Consider the following 17798-nt stretch of genomic DNA (forward strand, 5'->3'; position numbering starts at 1 on the left):
GTTTGCGTGGGACTCCTCAGCTTCTCACGGCCTGCCCAGTTTCACTGCTGTCCCCAGACAGGCCTGGCCTTTGAGCTAGCCTGGTGCCAACTAGCTTCCTCAGAGGCCACCCTCAGCCAACGGCCAAGACGGGCTAGGCTAACGCTTGGAGCCCTTGCCGCGCGTGCGCCCCTTCTCACTGCGCAGGGCTTGCCCGCTTCACCGCGAGGTCGAGCTGTCCGCCCACTCCCCACGCAGGAGCCCCTGCCCCACCTCCGGGCCCACCACCCGGGGCCCACCTCTGCCTGGAGCTGCCCTCAAGGTCCAGCGTGGCTCAGGGTGGGGTTAAAGGCCTTGCCGTGGCCTTCCGGGACAGCCGTGCCCAGTGCCCCACGGGTGCACTGGCCTGTGCAGGAAAACGTAACTCGATTTTTACACAAGGTAACACGTGGAAGCAGAATTGTTCCCGATTCAGCAGCCCTGATTTTATGATCACATGTGGGACGAAATAGGTAACAGAACGTGAGCTCAGTGGTGAAAGGAGCGGGAGGGAGACGCAGCCGCTGGTGCCCGCTAAGGTGCCCGTGAGGGTGCCCGCGAGGGTGTCGGAGAGGGTGCCCGAGAAGGTGCCTGCAGAGGTGCCCGTGAGGGTGTTGGAGAGGGTGCCCGCGAAGGAGCCCGCACGGGCGCTGGAGAGGGTGTAGGGATGAGCACCTCCCGGGATTCTGCGGTGGGTTCTGCCTGGTTTGGGGAGGAACTGGTTTCGCCTTCGAATCTCAGCGCTGTTTTCATGAGATTCCTCATCCTCTTGGTGACCACGATCGCATCGATGAGACACACGACTACCGCACTGAGACACAGGGACTGTCAGACACAGGACCATGTGTGGGAAGGAAAGGAGGGGTTACTGTGCAGCTCAGGAGCAGCCTGTCTTCCTTATCTCTGTCCCTGGATGCGGGTCACCTCGTGGCCCTCCCTGACCTCCAACCCCTGCTGTGACCCTTTCAGCCGCTCCAAGGAAAGGGAATTTTGGAAACGGTGCGTTTTGCTGCCAGTCAGGGCCTCATCCGATTCCTGAGGCACAGGAAAGGACCAGAGATGGGCCCTGGCCTTAGGAGGCCCCAGGTGGGGCTGAGGTCCTGAGATGGTGCTTGGAGGGCAGAACTCTCTCGCTAAGTTTGAAAGGGCAGGAAGGACTGCCCAAGGGAACCAACTGGGAGGAGGACTCCAGGTGCTGGACTGAGGTCTCCAAGGAATCTGGGGTGGCTGAGACCTCTGGAGCTGTTGAGGGAGGGGAAATGCAGGGTCTGGGACTTTATCAAGGAGAGGTCAGCTGGCAGCCTCATAAAGCCCACTTGCTGAATGGGGAGGTGACTGGAGAGCGAACCAGGCCGGAGGCAGGGGGACCAGTGGATGGCTGTGGGGCTCCTGCCATCCAGTAAGAACTGATGGAGACCCTGGCAGGTAGGAGAAGACTTGATGGCTGAGTTAGCAGATGGGGATCAGCTCCTGTCTGCCTTGGATGTTTCTCTTTCTGGTCACTTGCACTTAATCCCCTGGCTGCTTCCATGAACTTTTCCCAGGTGAGCTCCCCCAGGGGGCAAGAATTCTCACCTTGGCACTAAGCCTGGCACTATCCAATGGGGTTGGCAAATATCTACCGATTATGGAGTGAATTCAAAGAACTTAACCGTTTTTTTTCTGGATTAATTTGTTACCGTCGCTTAACTTCTTGAATCAGTCTCACCTGCCCACTCCCCACCCCACATCTTCCAAGTGTGTGATCTGCCATGTTTTGTGCTCTTTCTGTGAGGGTTTGAGTCCCAGTCCACCCCAGCCTCGTGATCCAGGGCAAGGTGTTTAACACCATATCTGTAAAATGAGTTGTAAGGATGAAGTAAAAATGTGCCTCGCCTTGTGTGGGGCACATGTGGGAACTTCCTTCCTTCCTGCACAGGCTGGCACTCACTCTCCACAATCCAATCCCCACTCCAACCATTGTTTTCATGTGCCTTTAAAATACTCTCTGATCCAGAGAGTCCTATTTATAGGACTAATCCAAAGGCAAAGTCCTATTTATAGACTTGTTGCAAGGGCTCCAAAACATGGTGTATACGACTCTCAAAAGGGGCTCTGCAGACGTCTTTTTGTCTCTATTTGGAGAATGAGTGTTCCAAGGAAAATTTTCTTGAGCTTAGCATTTGTGTAACTTCATATCTTCTGAAGTTGATGGGGAAAGAAAGAGAAGGGGGGCGGGGAGGATGTTGTTCTGGAAGTGAAATAATGAAGGTCTGCCAGCTTCCCTTTCCAAAGAGCCTTGAAATACGCATCTGAAAGGGAGTCATGAAAACCTCTACTTACCCCTCCAACATAGAATAAATGCCTTCTTTCCTTTTCTTGCATTGCCAAGACAGCAACTATTAAAAGGAACACAGTTGTAATGAAACTGTTGATAAGATCCTGCAACACAGAATTAAAAATTGTCAACTTCACATGAAAATGCAATTTCACAAAATCTTTCAGTGGGTCGGTTACCTAGCTAAGGGTAGATGCCTTTTGGAAACTTTCCCTTTGATTAAGAGGAGCCTCCAGCCGCATATTTCTTACATCTTCCAAAGGCACGAGTTTATGAGACTTCAAGGTCCTGGGTGAGGCTTGGTCAATAGAAATGGGTTTAATTTCATCAAAGAACACAATTGCAAAAAAGCTGACAACTTTTCCATCAGATTTTTCTTAAAGGCCATAGAAAAGTGAACATGAAAAAAATCTAGAGCCTGGTGGTGTGGCTCAGTGGACTGAGTGCCGGCCTGCGAACCAAAGCGTCACAGGTTTGATTCCCAGTCAGGGCACGTGCCCGAGTTGCAGGCCAGAAGAGGGGTACAGGAGAAGCAACCACACACTGATGTTTCTGTCTCTCTCTCTCTCTCCCTTCCCCTCTGCCTAAAAATAAATAAGTAAGTAAGTAAGTAAATAAATAAATAAAATTTAAAAAGACCCCTAGAGACCTGGGGGCCTACCCCATATTGATTTTCCATAAATATGATTTTGAAGCCTTATATTTTAGTTTTTTAAAGATTTTATTTATTTATCTTTAGAGGGGAAGGGAGGAGAGAGGGAGAGAAATATCAATGTATGGTTGCCTCTCATGTGCCCCCTGCTGGGAGCTGGCCTGCAACCCAGGCATGTACCCGGACTGGGAATCGAACCGCGATCCTTTGATTTGCAGGCCCTCACTCAATCCACTGAGCTATGCCAGCCAGGGCTGAAGCCTTATATTTTAAATTAACGTACTTCTGTAGTCTATTCCACAATACATTTGTTTTAATATAAAAATAAAATTTTAGAGTAGGACTTTGCCAATTTAATTCCACTCCCAAATCTGCAGGTGGAACTGAGCCTTTGGAAGTTGGGTCACTTATTCTGTAGGATCACACAGCTGAAGTAGTTGGGAACCCATCTCACGAGCAGGCCTGGTATTCCAGAGTAAATGCTTGTGCTATTGACACGTGCTCTTTCCTAAGACAAGGCCCTGACATCCACACGCTAGCGTGTCCTTCCTTCTGCATTTCAGTACTGGGTTCTTTAACTGCTAAATAAAGGGTGGGGACGAGAGGGCGGGGTGCCTTCCCGAGTACAGGAGAGGCTGGGGTTTGGTGGTGGAACTGTAATGGAAGAGACTGGCAAAAGCCCGGGTAATATAAGGACGGTATGGCTCAGATGTCTGATTTGAACATTTTTTAAGTGGCCTGACTTGGCAGTGTCAGCCTGCCTGGTGTTCTTCCCCAAACACAGCAAGGGCCCCGCCACCCAGGGGTGGCGTCCTCGGGGCTCCCATGGAGCTCTTCCGTGGGCCGAGCCTTTCCCCGTCACTATCTCATTTAACCCTCGTAAGCACCCTGCAAAGTCGGCATTCTTATGCTCTCCATTGAAGAAGATTTAACTGGGCTTAGGGAGGTTTATTACATTGCCTGAGGAAATCTGCCAAGGAGAGACACCCAAATAAGGAGGAAATGAACTGTCCCCCCAGGCTGGAAGTGCAGCATCTGCCTTTGACATTCTCTGTGGAATGGGCTGTGGAGGGTCAACATGGCACAGGACAGAAGAGGTGACGGTGCCTTTTGTTGATGTCACATGTCGAACTCATTTTTGGCCTGCCAGTTCCTAGACGTGTGACCTGGGGCATGTTTTATCACTCCTGTGTGCCCACACCCTAGTTTTTAACATGAAGATAATCATTGGGATTCACTGGGTTGATCTGAGGACTCCATGGCCGGAGGAATCTGAAAGCATCAGGGAAGATGCCTGGCATTTGTGGGTGGTGGGAGTACATCAAAGTGTAGTTTTGTGATGTCTGTCCTCAAAATATGCACAGACAGTGAACTTGGCAGACTCCAGATGTTTTTCCTATTGAGATTGGCAAGCAAGGAACCCTTTTGTGGAGGGTGAACTTGCTTCTCGGAAGGGTACTGATGTCTCTTTGGGCACCAGGTGGGTGACACTGGTAGGCATACATGGAGCGGGGCTGGGGAGGGCTGGGAGTTCCAGCTGGAGTCTGCAGGCTGAGTGACAGGTACAGCGGTTTGCAGCTCTGCAGGAAACTCAGCACCTGAGGTCTGTGCAACTAAGATGTTCAAAGATGTGAACAAGGACTATTACAAGTAAGAAGCAGAGTCTAGACTTTTTAAAATAAAAGTTAACTAGTTGTGGTCATAGGCCATTGAGAATTTGGATGGAAATATACTAATAATGATACTAATAATTAATCAAATGCAGAAGAGGTCCTACCTAGCCAGCCGCTGACTCCCTGTCATGAATCCATCTCCTTGTTGGACTACCGGATGGTACAGTTTACTCTGACCCTGACTCGAAAGGAAGTGCTCCCCTGGGAGCGCCCCCTGGGGCTAATGTTTGCCTTGTACCTAACATTCCTACTGTAGCTCACGTTTCTTGAGCACTTACTATGTGCCGCATTCCATGCCAAGGTATTAATACGTGATCTCATTTGATTCTCACAACAAAATTTCATGATCTCCAATCTACAGAGGAGGAAGCAACTTACCAGAGGATGTCCAGTCAGGAAGCGGCCGTGACCCTCTGCAGTCTGACTTGAGTGTCCAAGGGCCTTCTCCTGACTAACCCCTCCCCCTTTTGCCTTAGACACAGACCCTCTTATTAACCTCGTCTTTGACAGAGGGATGCATTCTCCTTAATCGGGTAAAACTGCAGCTGAGCCTTGCTACCTGCACAGGACTTCTGGTTTCCCTGTACATGCCATCCCTATTCCTCATCTGCCCCCCACCCCCACCTTGACTAAATACCCTAGTAACTCAAGTCACCTCCTCTTGGCCAGAATGAGAGGTGGGTTTGTTACTTGATGGTTATTTTCCCGTAGAGCTCTCAAACTGTTCTCTGAGATAAATAAAATGATAGAGAATTATAACTGGGAAAGAAAAAGATGCTAATGTTGAATGTTTATTTTTAAATACCACTGTTAGAAAAAAGTTCAACATTTAAATTTGTTTCTCAAAATGTGGTATTTGTAATAAGAATTTATACACAATAAACATTAGGTGGTGGTTAGCTAACTGCAGCCTTCACTGGCTCCCTTCGTGCTAGTTCTCCAAACACCTGGCGGAGTCGGATCAGAAACTGTTGTTTTCCATTCATCTTATTTGAAGGGGACATTCTAAAGCTGCAGCTTCTCATGGGTAAATGTAAAGATATTGCTGGTAGTTTCTGAATCATCACTTCTATAGTTTTATTTTAAACCATGTTTATTATGTTCTTTTTTAAACATTGCCTTCTATTGGCAAAAACATCTGCTTGACCAGGACTCAGTTTCTCTGACCATCCTGGATAATATTTTTTACAATATACAAGTGTTAAAAACATGGGCTATTCAGAAGATAATAAGTGGAATTTATACTCTTCTTGGGTGCACTGACGCTGGACTAGGGTGGGTAAACTTGATAACGAAGTCTAGCGGAGAGGAGGGTGAGCCTGCCACAGTGAGGCAAGGAACGCTGTATTCCAACTGGTTCTGATGCAGAGCCATGCTGACAAGCCAGGGACTGACTGAGGGTTGGATCTGCGCCCTCCCCATGGGTGTCAGGGTCGTTGGCGCAACCTTCAGAGAAGTGAGAAGCTGCAGTTGAGACTGGGGTGTGGGTCCCCAGGCCCAGGCCCCAACATATCTCTTGCCAAAATATGGTCCCGGAATCCACAGACCTCAGTAGGTCATCTTACTCGAGGCTAGTACTCCTTGGTGCCACCTTGCTGAGGGTCTAACGCCTTGATTCATCAGACTCTCCAGCTGCCTGCTGGGGACTTTCACCCTTAACCCTTTGCCAGAGAAGAATGAGAGTAGGGGAATCAGGAACTTTATCTTTGTGAGCCTTTACGGATATTGACACTTAAAATCAGTACTCCTTACCCTAGTCTTTTGGCTCCTGGGCACTGAACCATCGTGCGTGGAGAGAAGAGCGGAAAGAAACTGGCACCTGTGTGTGGACAGGGCTGTGGGCCTGTGCGGAGACCTGAAGCAGCGGCAGTATCAAACAGGTCATGTGGTCTCTGGCCTGCTGCACTGACCTTCTGGCAAGGTCCCTGGAGACTCCGGTGCATCTCCAAGTCCACCCACCCTCTGATGTTTCAGTTAGTCACCTCCTGGGCATCACTGCTTTCACTAAGCCAGCACAGCTGTCACTGTGCCAAGGCCTCCCTATTACCACCCAGTGGTAGCTGTTTACCCCTCTGAGCAGTATGTACGTGTCCTTCGCCTTACAGGATCTGAAAGGGCAGATGAGAAAGGGAGGGCTGGACAGAAGAGAATGCAGTTTTGGATCTTGTTTCCATGGGCGTTTTAAGAAAACTGCCAAGTCAAGTAGATCACTTGCCACTTGACCAACTATGCTGGTTAGTATGTGGGTGCTTCTGTGTGGACTGCTAGTTAGCCGAGCATCAGAATACCTGGGCAACCTTTGTGGTAAGACAAAGTCCCCCACCTACGAAGCTCCTGGGAGTTCACCAGGCATATCCATGTGCTGGTCCAGGCCCTGGCTCACACCCTGGAGGACGGGGGCAAGGAAAGAGCAGGGACTCTGAATCACGCTCCCACAGCCAACCAAAGAAAAGAGAACGCTCTCACCCGAGGACAGAGGGAGCAGGAGGGGGCCCGGCTTTGTCAGAGGTCACCAAAGGCCTGCAACTCTGCAAGAGCTGGCCTGAGCTGCCTGTGACCGCTGTGAGAATGGCTCCTCTCCCAGGACCTTCCTGGTTCATGCTTAGGAGACCCACCTCTTGCCTCTGCCTGAGATACTTCCTGGACACGGGCCCGGGCCTTACAGCGAAGCGGAGTGCCTGGCACCTCTCTCCTGCTTTATGGCGGTGGGCCTTTCCTCAGAGGGTCCTCCTGCCCACGGCTGCTGCCCTTGGTACTGTGGGACCCTCAGTCACTCACCCCGAAGACCTGTTGCCCCTCCCCCAGGATAATCAGTTCATCCTTGGCTCCAAATTTGAAGGAAATCCCACAGAAACAGGACAAGATACAGAGAACGTAAAATTCAGAGAATCTGGGGGAAACAAAGATGGAGGGAGCGTGGAGCTAGAGAAGCTATCACAAAGCAACAGGGCATACGTGAAGCCGGGAAGGAATCTGGGCTGCAGAGACAGACAGACCTGGGTCCAAATCTCAGTTCCCATGCCTGCACGTGCCCACGGGCAACTTCAACCCCAGGTGCTCACCCGTCAAACGGGGAGTGGGGCAAGACTACAACCTTGGCCGGTTGTTGTGAGGATTAAATAAGGTAAGATGTATGAAAAAGGCATCTGGCGCATGGTACGTGCTCAAGAACAGTTACTTTACCTTCCCTTCTGGACAATTTCCATGGACAGAAACTCTAGTGTCCCCTCCGAACCCTCCGCATGGCTACAGTGCTCCATAACTAGGAGGGTCTTCCGTAAGTCCGGCTACAGTGGCCCAGCCTCGGCTGTGTCTGCTTCCTGTTGCTCAGCACTCTGTGGGGCAGAGAAAGCTCAGCAAGCCTTTGCAGAAAGTCTCTCAGACACTTGGAGAAAATATTTTGAGTTTTAGCTCAATAGCAACCAATTCTACCTTCAGGATAGAAAAAGGCACTATTAGGGAGTGGGGTGCAGAAGAGGCCTGAGCTTGGAGTTAGGATTGTTCACAGTGCAAACTAAAATGGTAAAAGCTGCCCAGCTACCCTATGGAGTCTGCCAGACACTTCGTGATGAGTGTCTACTTTGCGCCAAGCATTGTGCTGTCACGGGCAGGCTAGGAGGCAGTTATCATCACGCCTTTCCTTCCCTGAAGTTCCTAGATGGGGAAACTGAGGCTAAAGTTCACATAGCTCGGAAGGTGCAGGGCAGGGAACTGGGCCCGTGTCGGGACCTGGACAAAACCTATAAACGCTTGATGCTGTCCCTGAATTTGTCTAGTCTGTGAGGAGGCAGAGCCTCAGGCTCCACAAGAAGCAGTGTTTCTCTGAGACCCGAGGGATCAGTTTCGGGGATCTTTCAGTCGTGAAAGAATGTGGGATTCTGACACAGCCGTGGAAGGTGGCCGTGCAGTGTCCCCTCCACCACCCGGCTCCCCTCTGGGAGCACGGGCCCTGAACACACGTGGAAAGGCGGCCTCCTTCAGTCTTTGTACAGCTCCGCCACGCCCCCTCTTGCTTTGTTTGGAAAGTAGAAGTTTGTGTTGCTTTCTGAGCAATGGTTAAGAAATGAATACCTACAAATATATGAATTAAAATTTTCTTTAGGACAAGCTGAAAAGTCCCCTGTGTCCAGGGCCCTAATGAGATGGAAGCAGATGTGTGTGCTGGCTGCCTTGCAGACAGAAGGGACCAAGGCTAGTTTCTCCCCCAGGGACAGGGAACACCCCAACTGTGACATCTCAGTTGTGTCCTTGTCCAGAGAGACAGCTCTGGGTGTTCTCTCTGAAGTCAGCCTCTCCTCTGGGGCCAAGAGCAAAGCTTATATTTGAATGATGAAAATGAACACTTACAAGTAAGGACCAATGCATGAAATTCATCAAGCGGTGAAGTGTTACCATATACACTAGAATAAAAAAAAGAACAACGCAGGTTTCCAGAATTGTGATTACTATGTATGATTCATGGGCTTCTGCGATGAGGAAACAAACTGCTGATCCTATGAGAAGACCCTGCAGTTAAACAAAAAAAGATTTTGTTTTAATGTGCGTGGGCTATTAAACAAGAACATAAACGGTCAGAATGCAAATATGATTGTATTGAAACTGTATTGTTTTGCACATACATTTTACTCTGAATTTTAAACATATTTTTATAAGATGATATAATGCATGCAAATAATGAAAATGCACACAGTTTAGAAGGATAAAACATAACATCGATTTCTCCTCTCTTAACCCAACCCTAGTCTGTCTCCTTAAAAGTGACCACTGTTAACAGTATGTGTTTCATACCAGGAAGAAGTATGTATATACAATTAGTGTAAGTATACATTGATTTTGACAGAGTGAGGGAGAGAGCCAGCTTTCTCTCTTCCCAAATAGCTGCTGCTGACTCCAACATCATTTACTGGGAAACACCAGTATTTTCTTCACTGATCTAATGCCCAATACTAACTTCTCAGGTGGATTTGGGTCTTTTTTGAGACTGTTTGCTTCCATTGATTAGATGATTTCTTCTCTAGTACTTTCGAAATGACAAGAAACTTGTTTTATATCATATAATCTGACCTGGATCCCCTTTCTCAGATTGTTTAGGCCTTCCATGCTTGTTTTGGTCAAGTTCTCCAAACTAAGACCTTTGGTATTTTAATTGGGATTTCATTTCATTTATAATCTGGAAATCACAACATTTGGTCTTACTATTCCAGAACAAAGTATGTCTCTCAAGTTATTTTAGTGGTTTTTATTTTCCACTATGTGGGAGAGGAACCAGGGGAGAGGTGGGGAAAGATGAGGGGAAACAAGGGGGACTGGCAAAGGGGGCTAGGGGAGCAGTCCCCGGCCGAGGCCGCAACTGCCCAGCTCTTGCCCAGCACCTGCCCGGCCAAGTCACCGGTTCTCTTTCCTCACCAGCCTCAGGATCTTCAATGCTCCCGTGGGCGAGAAGAAAAAACGCTTGATGCTGTCCCTGAATTTGGATGGGACTCTGGTCCGGCCCACCGCACGATCTCGGATAGCCGCTTTCTCTGATTGATTCAGGGGCGGTGGTTCAGGAGGCTTCGGGAGTAGGGGAACTGTGGGCTTCTGTGAGGGCGCAGTTTGCACACTGGGTTTCGGATGCCCAGAGACTGTGGGCCGCGCTGGACGTTTGGACCGCACCACTGAGCGTGCGCCGAGCCCAGGATGCTGGGAGGCGGGATGCCCCTTGGGTGCTGGATGCGTCTGGGGATGTTCCTGGGATGGCGAGGCCCCTGAAGGTTCCTTGGCGTCGTTAGAATGCATGGTGGGTCCAGGCCTGGCTATGTCAGGCTAACTCTGCGCCTCTGACCCTGCACGGTGGCAGCAGGTCCTCCCCTGGTCATCAGCGTTGCGCCCCAACGGCTGCCGGCTGTCGGCTGCCCATCGCTCACGCGCTCCCAGCTCTCCTTGCCCGAGGACACACCATGCTCTTCAGCCACCACCTTCCTTGTCACCTGGGGTGAGCAGTGGCCTAGCCTGAGAACTCAGTATTTACCACTCCCCCCCCCCCGCCCCCCAACTCCAGTGTGGCCAGCCAGCCAGGAAGGGGGTCCGAATACCATTCAGAGTAGTCCCAGCGCCTCGGCCACTGCCTGCCCAGGCCCGGGAGCGGAGAACCGCACTGATCCCACCTGGCACTCGTAGCACAGTACGGGTGAGCCCTGGGCTCAGAATTCCTAAATCTCTTCCTCCAGCCCCCCATATTGAGATTAAAAGGAGAACAACTGCACAAGTCATGTGGGAGAATAAAGAGATAGGTTTAATATTAAAAAGGAATATAAAATTACAAAACTTATATTTTATCATGAACAGCTTTTTTCTGATAAGGACCACTTGGATTAAATAGAAGCTTCCTGTAAATAAGAACCCCGTCGGCAATGCAGCACACCACTGTCAGGAGTCCAAACACCTGGAAACAAGGACACAGTGTCATTGTTGTGGCTGTCATCTGGACTAACGTCTTTCACACAAGGGTTTTTTTTTTCCCCCTTTTTTCCAGTGGTCTGCCCACTGGTTTCCTCTCCCGCCAGGGTTCTGGGATTGCTCCCTACTGAGCCACCTAATACTAAAACTGGGAAGAGACCTCAGAGGTCACCTTCTTCTCACTCCCAGGTTTGCCTGCCTAGAGAAAGGGAGGACATCATTCAGGGCAGGAATACTATCAGATTGGCGCGGCCTCTGAAATAAATACTTGTCTGGATCTCTTGACTTGCTCCTGGAAAGTCTTGTTTAAAGGCCTACTGACGATATTTATGATTACCAGTCTACATTTATATCTCCAGAGGTCCGCAGTTTACTTTCCTGTTGCAAACTCTGTTGGAGAAAGGGTCCAAGTTAACACCAGCTCAAGGGTCAACCATGGTGATAGCAGCTGTGACGAAAACTTTGGAGACCTGGCATAATAAAGTAATTCGAAGGGATCTCTCAAAGGCTGGGGTGCATCCACGTAAGGGGTGGGACTCTATGTAGGCCTTAGGAAAGTAAAATTAACGTCAAGAGAATAAACTAGAACGTGGTCTTTAGGCAGTGAGGCCTGGTGCCTGGGCTGGAGAAGGGGGATGCCCTTCCCTGCACGTACGCGGTGTGTTCAGCTCCATCTAAAGGCCTGCAAGTCTGGCTTGCTGGCTCAAGACACGCCTGTTTTCCACCCTGAATCTCAAGTGTGGCTTCCTAGGTTCTGACCACATTAAGTACCTCCTGCTTATCCTTTCATGGCTCTGGGCCCCTACATGTGGCTGGTTCCTCCACCCGGAGCCATGCCCCCTAGTCCCTCTGTTCCTGGCTAAGTTTGATTCCACTGCCAGAGAAAAGTTCCTTTCTCTTTTCTGTGCCCGGTCCTCGGTCATCAGCTTGCATACAGCTGTTTACACTTCTGTTTCCTGCATTAGGCTCTACACAACTTGAGGACAGGGCTCACACTCCAGTCCAGTGCCGTCCAAAAGAAATACAGTGTGAGTCACCAGTGTAGCTAAGCCACATAATTAATAAAAAATTCTCTAATAGCCACATTAAAAATTAAAAAAATAGTGAAATTAATCTTAATGTACTTTATTTAGTTCTATATATCCAAAATATTATTCTAACATGTTATCAGTATAATAAAGTTATTAATGAACTATTATACAGCTTCTCAAAAACAGGGTAGTAAGTCTTTGAAATTCAGTGTGCATTTTGCAGGCACAGCTCATTTCAATACCGATCAGTCACATACATTTCCAGTACTCAGCAACCACATGCGACCGGTGGCTACCACACTGGACAGCATAGCTCTATGCTTTGTCAGCCCCTACTAAAGTGCACTTGAAGAATAAGTGGATGAATAAATGAGTGAATGAATGAATAAGTGAATGAGAGTCAATCCTGTGCCTGGTCCCTTTTCCTCCATAGTGGAGGTTAGATTTATCTTAAAGACAACTGGGGAAAATTGCTGTTACAGTACTATCTCATTTCCGGGATAATTCCCATCCCTCATGAAGTTGCTTAGGGCCTAATAGGGGAGATGAAAAGCCATGGATTCTGACATGCAGTGCGTGGCTATCTAAGAGTGGTCCGCTCTAAGTGGTCCATACTGTGAAAAGGTGAGGAAGTAGGAGAGAGATGTATTTAAGAACTTTCTAATTCACTTTGAAAAGCCAAATGATTTTGGACTTCCTATAAGAAATCTCAGAGGAATATCAGATGGTACTCTTTCAACTACATTTCTGGACACTTTTTCCAAAGGCTTGCTTTCCAGGATAAAGTCTGATTGAACGGATTTTTGTCTCAGCAAGCAGTGTTCAACATAATCCTTTCGTCACAAGGCCTCCCACCACCATTCCCTTATCATGAGACATTGTATTTCCTCTGAAAAAGGACAAGAGATACCTGAGCGCAGAATGGTGTGTCTCACCTTAATGAGTAGTATGTTGTTTTGTTTGTTTGTTTTTAAGGGAGAGCTATGCAACTCATTCACGGTGTTGTTGTTTGACATCATGTTTCTCAGAGCTGAGTATTGTAACTAATTTCAGTAGCCTTTCTCAGTCTGTGTTTTTGCAGTCTAGTCTAGCCCTGTTTACCTACGGGAAATACGTAGGAGCCTCTTTATTTGGTTAACTTCCTATTAGTTTTAGTGTGAACTCATACTCCTTCATGTTAATCAGGGTATGTATTCATCATACAAAAAAAGTATTAAGCCACTGGGTACCATGTCCTGGCCTAGGAGACCCAAGGATGAATACAGTGTAGTTTTCTGTTCCTGTATCTATTTTCCAGATAAATCTGAATTCTGATCAACCTTAAAGGAAGAAGCCAGAAGGGCCGCCACTTACGCCTCCAAGGAGGATGAATGTTGTAGTTTTTGGTAACAGCGCCAACACGGATACGATCATCATGAATATTGCTGTTACTAATGAGTTGATGATATCCTGAAAACACATAATAGAAGGGTCAGCTTTACATGAAGACCACACAAAAAAGAGCCCTCTAAAGACATTCAAAGTTCAATTTTATTCAACAAATTTATTGTGCATATTTCAGGAAACCAAACCGCCACAGTAAAATAACACCTATAGCATGCTTGGTCTACAAGGATGCCTAGTAGCCTTCTTAACCTATAATGCACCAATCGTATAACTACTTAACAGGCTTATTTTCCCCCCTTAAATGTGGTTGGAGGGAGAACTCATCTGGTTAGGAGTGGACGATGCAATTTGTGGGTGGTTTAAGGTAGAATGGTAGGTACACTGGGAAGGGAGGATGCTCAGTTGGAGTAGTGTAAGAGGAAGTGTGAAGTGGTCAGCACTGTAAGTCAGACAAGTTTGTAATGTTCCTAAAATGCACTGAATAAAACTAAAAGCAGTAAAAACTTAGGAGAAAGTGGTCATTATTAGGAAGAAACTCCCACACATCTATATGCAATGGTTGGCCAATTATGGTGTTATTTCTGATGATGTCCATCATCTCCCTGAAGAAATCCTTGGAATAATTGAGCTTAGGTCTTTTTGCTACTAAATGATGTTATGGACTCCGAGGGCTACTGGACAAAGGCTTTGTTATCTGTTCTCCTAGACTTCCCTCTAGTCAGGTCCTGGTCTAAAGTGTAGATCAAGTGGGAGTTTGGAGAGGTGCTGTGAAGATCCTATCTAATTCCAAGCTTTACCGTTTGGGGATTTCTCAGCTTGTAATTAGCCCGAAATGCCCATCTTTGGCCTTTAAAGGTGGTTCCAGAAGGCACTACTCTAAGGCATGCTTATGGTTACAGAATAACTCTGATGTTCTCTTTCTTTAATAGGGGTTATCAGCTTGGGTACCAGCACGTTCAGAGGATGACACAGGTGCATCCGAGGGTCTTCAGAGGGAGATCTATGGAGATACGGTGCTGAGGATAAGACTTGAAAGAGGAAAGAGAGTTGAAGTCACTCAGTCCTAGGACCAGTTTATCGTTCAGGCTGAAGGACTGTATTCACCTTAGTATCTTCAACTTGCCTATTTTGAGAGTTCACAGAACCATCTGGGCGCCCCACTGGGCAGTTATTCCTAGTGCAATGAATATGGCAGATGAAATCTGTATGCTACCAAACGAGGCTCTACGAGATGAGTTAAAAGTTGCTTAGCATTAATAATGGCAGACATTTCTAAGTAAGGCAACTTTGTGCTTTATTGAGCCTCCCAAAATATTTTGATTTTCCATTTAGTGATGGGGGATGTGCAAGATACAGATGCTGTGTATCTATCTGCCTCTGTCTCTATCCCCCAATTTTGAGGCCACACCAACATGCATTTAACAGGGAGGTAAAGGTTAACAATCTATAATCATGATCTTCACTTTAAGTTCCTTTAGAAGAGCTGCACTTAGGTGAAGTCTTCTAACAGAAGGCTCAGCTGCATCAACTTGCAGATGGAGCTCCAGGGAGAATTTCTGCTCTGTGATCACCCTGGTTCCCTGAGAACCTCTCCCGGGCACTATACAGAGAGCACATTAGCAGTGGGTCAAGTTCCTTCTCCTTACGCCTATCAGAGATCCTTACTGGCTTAAGAAAACTAAAGAATAGAGTTGATTAAAATGTCTCACTATGGCAGGAAAAAGTAGTTATTTTTAACGATGAAACTGAACACTTACAAGCAAAGGCCAAAAGATACAGTCCATTAATCGATCAAGTCTGAGCATATATAAAAGTATGAAAAAGAAAATCACGGTGACTTCAAATCCAGTGATAACAATGTATGGTTCGGGGGCTTGTGAGATGATAAAAAAGGTCATAGATGTAACGGTGAGTGCCTATAAGGGGAAAAAACATGATTTATGAATGATTATTGAATACAAGTTGAAGCTGTCAAAACGATCATTTCAAAGTTAGCTCAGTAAACCAGTTTCTGCCACATACCTCTAAAAGAGGAACGTCCAAAATGTATAGTGTGTGCGTGACAGAAGCTGTTTACCTATTTAACATTCTCACCAAGGGCTTGTCTCTATGCCTGTTACTTTTGCTTTCTGAGAATGTATTACCTTCCCATGTGGCCATTTAATTTGGGGGCTCTCGCAATATAAAATTCTTCCTCAGATTAACCAGAGCTGTTTCCCTGTAACTTTTAACTATTTCCACCCCCTTTCCCACATATTACTCCTTTAAAATTAAAAAAAACAAAACTTTTTTCCTTCCCTCTTTCTCTCGAATTCCTTCAATGTATTCTCCTATGGTAGTTGCCCCTTTTCTAACTAGGCAGGTCAGTGTTCTACAAATGATGACTAATTCTCCTCAAAGGCCTGTTCAGAACTGACCTCAATGCTCCTGGTAGGTAGGAGGCGCCAGGAACGGGCAATTCCATCTAGTCTTGGCTCTGAGCTGTATCAGCCTCGAGCTCGGTCCCTTCTGACTTTTAGTAAGTAAACACAGCATCCACCTGAGTCTTCCTATCTTGTTGGCTTCTGCAGCTGCCAACTTGTACAATTGCAGCTGCCTCACCTGGGTACCTAGTTTTGGGTCCAACTGTAGGCCATTCAGGGACATTTGCTTTATGTTTGTTGGAAGCCCCCAACAGTGAGGACAGTGACTTATTTCTCTCCTTTCCTCTGGGTTCAGAGCTAAATGACTCGCCTCTGGGGCAGCCTTGATACACAAGGTTGGAAGAGAGGACAGGGCATTCTACTTCCTAGTTTATAGCCCTCTCACTGCCCGTCATCACGCTTGCACACTGCCCCCACCACGCAGCTGTCCCTCACCAGCCGCAGTATCTTCATATGGCCTTTCACGCTAAAGCAGAAAGGGCGATGCTTCGGCTTCTCGGCCTTCATCGCTCCTGCAGAGTCAGCAACTGCACTAGCCCTTCAGCTTCCCACCCCAGCAGACCTGGCCTCCCGAAGCGGCTGCAACGGCTGCAGCTGCCTCGCACCCCCACCCCTCCCTTTCGGCTAGGCTTCCCCCTCCCTGCACAGACGCGCATGCGCGTGTCTCTGCTGCCTGCACTAATTTGTGTGCGCTGGGGCTGGTCTTCCTGCAGGCCGCCGAGGTAAGTAGCCCAGCGCTGGGTGTTTGCACCGCCCCGCTCCGCCCACCCTGCCCGCCCCGCCAGGCACCGAAGACAACTGCTCCCTCGCTCTCCACTGTAACTTTCCTGGCAGAAAGCGCTCCAGGAATGGCCATCCTGCCACTCCAGACTCTGGACATCTCAAATGCTACCTCCTTGGTTACTCTGTTTGGAGTAGCCACCGTCACTCTCCCCTCCTAGCATTTACCATTAGTTGGTATGTACGTACCTTAAGAATGTAAGTTGCACAAAAACAGGTGTCTGCCAGTGTGCTTCTCTCCCTGCAGGGTCCTCAGGGTCTGGCACAGGGTAGCTATAGAATATGCGTAGTCTGAACTAATGGCCTAGGCCTCTTACCCTGTCCCTGCCCCTGCCCCCAGGGGATCACAGCCTGGGTTTGTGAGCCTGCTCGTTCTGTGCATTTGTGTTGTGGCCTCCCACCCACTGGTGCTGATTCTTCCTGTAGAACAGCCTGTGGCCCCGCAGACACTCAGTTCAACTCCTGTGTTCCACGAGGGCTCCTAGGAAGCCTAGTCACCATCTTGGAGCCTTTCTTTTGAGGGATATTGAAGTTATGTGTGGCTCCTTTTATTTTTTGCTTATTTTATTTTACTTTTATCCTCACCCGAGGACATTTTAAAATTGCTTTTAGAGAGGGAGGGAGGAAGAGAGGTAAACATCAATTGGTTGCCTCCCATACGCTCTCAGATGGGGATCATAGGCACCCTGGTGGGAGGTTGAACCCATAACTCTTAGACTGTGGGATGATGACGCTCCAACCTCCTGAGCCACACCGCCCAGGGCATGTGGCTACATTTACAAGATTTAAATTCTGTCTTGAATAATTTGGCCGTCACTCCCTGCCCTGCCATTCAGACCTCTTGGATCCTGCCCATCTCAGCTTCAGTCCATTTCATTCAGTCAAATCTGATCAGCAGGTACCTCCGACAGCCTCATCTCAAATCACTAGCAAAAGTCTGTGAACTTTATCCTTAAGTTTGTTCATGGAAGGCACAGACTTGCCATGTGGTAGGTCTGTGGCAGATAGTACAGGAAGCACAGGCAGGCTTGCAGGTTTCCGGTAACAGATATAGAGGCTGAGTGAACCCTGTCTCAAATG

At 48.0% G+C, this 17798-nt stretch overlaps 1 protein-coding gene across 2 annotated transcripts; it reads right to left on the reverse strand.

Moving 5' to 3' along the window:
- Positions 1-10939: 10939 nt before the first annotated feature.
- Positions 10940-16510, reverse strand: LOC119061934 (chemokine-like factor). Of its 2 annotated transcripts, XM_037162715.2 has the most exons (4): positions 16374-16510; positions 15273-15431; positions 13483-13578; positions 10940-11084 (listed from the first exon to the last, which is right to left on the reverse strand). In XM_037162715.2, the coding sequence occupies exons 1-4, from the start codon at positions 16443-16445 to the stop codon at positions 10968-10970; spliced, it is 444 nt and encodes a 147-aa protein (XP_037018610.1). In that variant the 5' UTR covers positions 16446-16510; the 3' UTR covers positions 10940-10967. The 2 variants fall into 2 exon arrangements, with proteins under 2 accessions (XP_037018610.1, XP_037018611.1); XM_037162716.2 differs by lacking the exon at positions 15273-15431.
- Positions 16511-17798: the final 1288 nt, after the last annotated feature.

The sequence above is a fragment of the Artibeus jamaicensis genome, unplaced genomic scaffold (assembly GCF_021234435.1).
Source record: "Artibeus jamaicensis isolate MK-2021 breed Jamaican fruit bat unplaced genomic scaffold, CSHL_Jam_final contig_464, whole genome shotgun sequence".
Classification (NCBI taxonomy): Eukaryota; Metazoa; Chordata; class Mammalia; order Chiroptera; family Phyllostomidae; genus Artibeus; species Artibeus jamaicensis.

Excerpts from the sequence above, each read along its gene's own strand:
- LOC119061934 (XM_037162715.2), bottom strand. The coding sequence starts at position 16,445 with ATGAAGGCCGAGAAGCCGAAGCATCGCCCTTTCTGCTTTAGCGTGAAA. Across the intron at positions 15,432-16,373 it reads ATATGAAGATACTGCGGCTG|GCACTCACCGTTACATCTAT; the intron begins GTGAGGGACAGC and ends TTCCCCTTATAG. Across the intron at positions 11,085-13,482 it reads CATTCATCCTCCTTGGAGGC|GTGTTTGGACTCCTGACAGT; the intron begins GTAAGTGGCGGC and ends CCTTGTTTCCAG.